The sequence below is a fragment of the Apis dorsata genome, unplaced genomic scaffold (genome assembly GCF_000469605.1).
Source record: "Apis dorsata unplaced genomic scaffold, Apis dorsata 1.3 scaffold_133, whole genome shotgun sequence".
NCBI lineage: Eukaryota > Metazoa > Arthropoda > Insecta > Hymenoptera > Apidae > Apis > Apis dorsata.
Window position 1 is genome coordinate 575,508 of NW_006263426.1, and position 4,068 is coordinate 579,575.

At 44.5% G+C, this 4,068-nt stretch overlaps 1 protein-coding gene across 13 annotated transcripts in view; it reads right to left on the reverse strand.

The window, feature by feature from the left end:
* LOC102676276 (leucine-rich repeat-containing protein 24) overlaps positions 1-4,068 on the reverse strand; it is a 419,962-nt gene that overhangs the window by 5,384 nt on the left and 410,510 nt on the right. For all 13 annotated transcript variants that reach the window (XM_031509237.1, XM_031509239.1, XM_031509236.1 and 10 more), the window contains 2 exons: positions 1,915-2,816; positions 248-770 (listed from right to left, as the gene is read on the reverse strand). In XM_031509237.1, the coding sequence (XP_031365097.1) occupies positions 248-770; positions 1,915-2,816 (1,425 nt within the window). The remainder of the gene's footprint in view (positions 1-247; positions 771-1,914; positions 2,817-4,068) is intronic.

The window sequence follows — 4,068 nt, forward strand, 5'->3', positions numbered from 1 at the left end:
AAGTTCAAAGTATCCCAAATATCTATCGTAAAGAAAACAAGCGTAAAGAAGGATCGCCGAGTTCACACTCGGAAATCCATTACTCGTTCGATTTCCTCGTTTCGTGCTCGTGCAAGTTGCACGCGAGGCGAGCCACCGTCGAGGCATCGAGCGGTCGTCCAAGCGTAATCGCCGGTCGGAAGCTAACAAATGGTTAGTAGCTAGCACCTTGCCACGCACTGTTTAGTAATGTAGGCAGTGTACTGACCGAAGACCGAGTCGTTGTCGAGCAATGTACGATTCAGCTCCGTCATCTCGGTGCCGTGCGACGTCACCGAAGGCGCCTCGTACCGCCTGGGTGGCTTCACCACGGGATTTATGGTCGTGATGAGGGACTTCTCCTGTTCGCCCAGGCCGTGGTGCTCCATCGAGGCGGCCTCTAGGCTCTTCTCGTCGTGCCTGATACGACGGCGACGGCAGTAGCACACGCAAAGGGTCACGGTGACGATCAGAAGCAGTAACGCGGTCACGCCTAGGCCGAGGGCGAGGGGCAGACTGATTATATTGTCCTTGCCGCCTAGGGCGTCGCCTGCGATCGTCAGGGTCACGTTCTTCTCCGTATTTCCGCCCGGACTTTTCGCCAGACAGACGTAATCACCCTTGTCCGAGTGTGCAACGTCCGGTATAGTGAGATTCAGCCACTCGTGGTTAGATTTCAGGATGTAGATTTTCTCGCCGTTGTGCCTTCTCGTGTGGTTGTTTATTACTCGCGACCGATGGACCCAAGATAGCTGAAATTAAACATGGAATATCGTATCGTATTTTCGAAGATGTTTTTTTTATTTTTTATTTTTTTTTATGTTTATTGGAATGCGATTGCATTTTTGTCGATTTTCTTCTTCTAGGGGTTGTATGAATTTGAGATATAATTTATCATTTTATGGACGATGGATGGAACAGTTATGGATTATAACCGTTGGCTAAGCGTTATCGAGCAACGCATTATGTCATTTATGTCACTATGTATGCTAGGTGACGTTATTTTAGCTTTGTATATCGGCAAATGTGTGCAAGGACGTGCGAGTGAAAAGATTGTAAGGATGTTCTTAATTTTCAGTTTTCATGCTGTAGAAAATTCGAAAGCAGTTCGTTATTGCACGCAAAGGTTCGCGTAACTACGTTCCCCGTTTCTACGATGATATTTCAAAAGACTATTTTCTCTTTCTGATCTTTTGAACCTTTCGCTTTCTACTTGGCCGCGTGTCATTCTTCGCGTAGTCAAAGAATTTTCGTTAAATCAAGGAAATTTCGTGACACGGTTTTCAATTAACGGTTCACACGGTTTTGCCAACTGTCTAGAATAATTATTATACAGAAATAAATATTATTGTCTTCAAAGTGCATCTATTAAAATATGAAATTGAAATAGAATTAATACAATGCTTCACGTAATGCTTTTAATATTTTTAAAAATATAGAATGGAAAAGAATATCAAAGGAAATTAGTACTACAATTACTTACTCGTTCTTTATACAAAAATAACACAATAATCTCATATAGTACAAACGTAATAACTGATTACAATTAAAGAAGGGCAGACATTTAAAAAAAAAACCATACTTCAATAAGAAAATTAGAAAATAACAACGAGATTTATCGTTTAGAAGCTTTCGATCTGACTCCTCCCAACACGGGTTCAATCTTGCAATCTTTTCAACCGACCTCTAACCTCTGCCTCGAGTCAGATTGCACCGTTTGCAAGTTACTGTGGATTACCGCAATCAACGTTTCTCTCCTCGACTTAACCGCGTGCCTCGCTTTACAATATTTTACCGTCTCCATTCTGTTCCTAGTCCACTCCTTTAAACCCCGTTTCCGCCATTTCCACGAACGAAAAATTTGGATAAAAGTTTGGTAAATATAGACCGTCTTACCTGCGGCCGGGGGATCCCGGAGGCCCTGCACCAAAAGGTGACGTTCCCCTTGCCGACCTCGACCTTCACTGACGGCCCGATCGTGAATATCTCCGGCCTGCAAGCGAATTCGTCGCTGCTGATCTCGTCCCACATCTTCCCTGCCAAGCTCTCCGGCTGCTGGCACGTTGTAGGTTTCGTGTACAGTTTCTTTTCTATCGTCCAATCGCGAAACCTCTTCAAACGGCAGTTGCAATTCCACGGATTGTTGTGGAGCTCGAGGCTGCCAAGTTTGGGCAACGTGTCGAAGCTCTGCACCTTCAACGCGCTCAGATTGTTCGCGTCCAGGGTCAACGAGCGTAACTCGGGCAGATTGCGAAACGTCTTGTCGTCTATCCTTTCAAGCTCGTTGTTCGACAACTCCACCTTCTGCAGATACTTGAGATTGTGGAACAGACCGTTCTCCAATACCTTCAGCTTGTTGTCGTTCAACAGCAACACCCTGAGCCGTTGAGTCTCCTCGAACGTGCCCGGGTACAACGTTCCAATGTTGTTCGCCGACAGATCGATCTCGATCACGATCTTCAGACCGTTGAACGCGTCCGTGTGGATCAACTCGATCTCGCATTTTCGTAGCACCAGCTTCTGAAGGTTGACCAGATGCACCCGGCTGAACGACTCGTGCATCAGGTACGTGATACGATTCCCGGTCAGATCGAAATTCTGGATCTCGGGCGATAGGCCGACAGGTATCTGAGAGAGATTCTGCCGGATGCACTCGGCGGCCTTCTTCCCGGAGATCCATCTGCACTTGCACGAGGATGCACACTGAGCCGTCCAATATTCCTGGCTCCAACACACCACCACCATTAGAGTCGAGTAAAGTAACAGTTTCGCCGTTCTTAGCTCCATCCCGAGGATTTCTGTTAACAAATGAAACACGACGGGGCCCAAGATTAGAACCTGCTCGGATGGATACGCACACGGGTGTGTGTTTCCTTGTTCGAGGTGGATAATGGGATCGGATATAATTTAATCGCTTGGCTCTGTTTAGAAGAGTTTTCGCGTACTACCTTCGGTGGATCTTTGTCCGGTTTCATCGTCGAGGAAGGGAAAATTGTTAATGTTAAACTGTATCATAATCGCGTATACATCGATAACGATGTAAAAAAAGAAAAAGATAGAAAGTATTTCGATTTAAAAAAAAAACCTAGCTTTTGATATTATCGCGCGTAGTTCCCTTTTACGGAAGATTAAATGCAAGCTGTGCGATGATATATGGAGATTGCTAAAAGCTTTCAAGGTATAATTTCAATATACAAGGCTAATTCGAAATCTTTATAGCCTGATAACAAGTTAGATATCTCGTTCGTTAAGTTGCGAATTCTTTTTAACCATCCAACGATTTATCGATCTTATGTAAAAAAATTCTTCTTCGGTATTATATTTTCGAAACTTTAATGCCGTTCGATAATATATTGCAATTTTGCAACTGCATTATTACATTATAATTCAAAGTATACAATATTCTTTTCTCTTTAACAACAAATTAATTACCCACACGCATTCGATGTCAATCCCATGTGCAATAACCGCAAGCTATTAACCTCGTGCAACGAGCCAACCGTACAACACGTCGTCGTCAATTAGTATTTCTTGCGTATAATCCTTCTCCGCGGGGTATTAACAGGCGGTGGGATCTTAATTAAAAACATTTTTAACTGGGAAGATCCACGGCAAAATCCCTATCCCCCTCCTCCCAGGACAGTCGTATCGAGAACGAAAACACGGTTAATAAAAAAAGAAATTCAACTTTCCCCCTTATCACTGAACTCCACGAGTGCAATACTTTCGACTACTACCTGCATCTCCCTTTGTTGTGTTTCCTTCATTTCCCCCCTCCCTCCCTCCCCTTTCGTGTCTTCTTTCCCCCTTTCCCCTCTTCCCGACCTTCAGCTTTTCTTTTCTTCGTATTCCTTGCCTCGTTTCGTTAATCTCGAACCAAGTCGTGGAAGGTGGCCAACCCACCCAGGGCTGTTGGTAATTTAACTTAATATCGTTTCGGTGTGTATATATACACCCCTTCCCTTTCCCCTCCCTCCCTCCCCTCCGCTCGTCGGTGAACTTAAATTAATACAACACGACGCCGAGCACAGCACACACTTTAACCCTTTT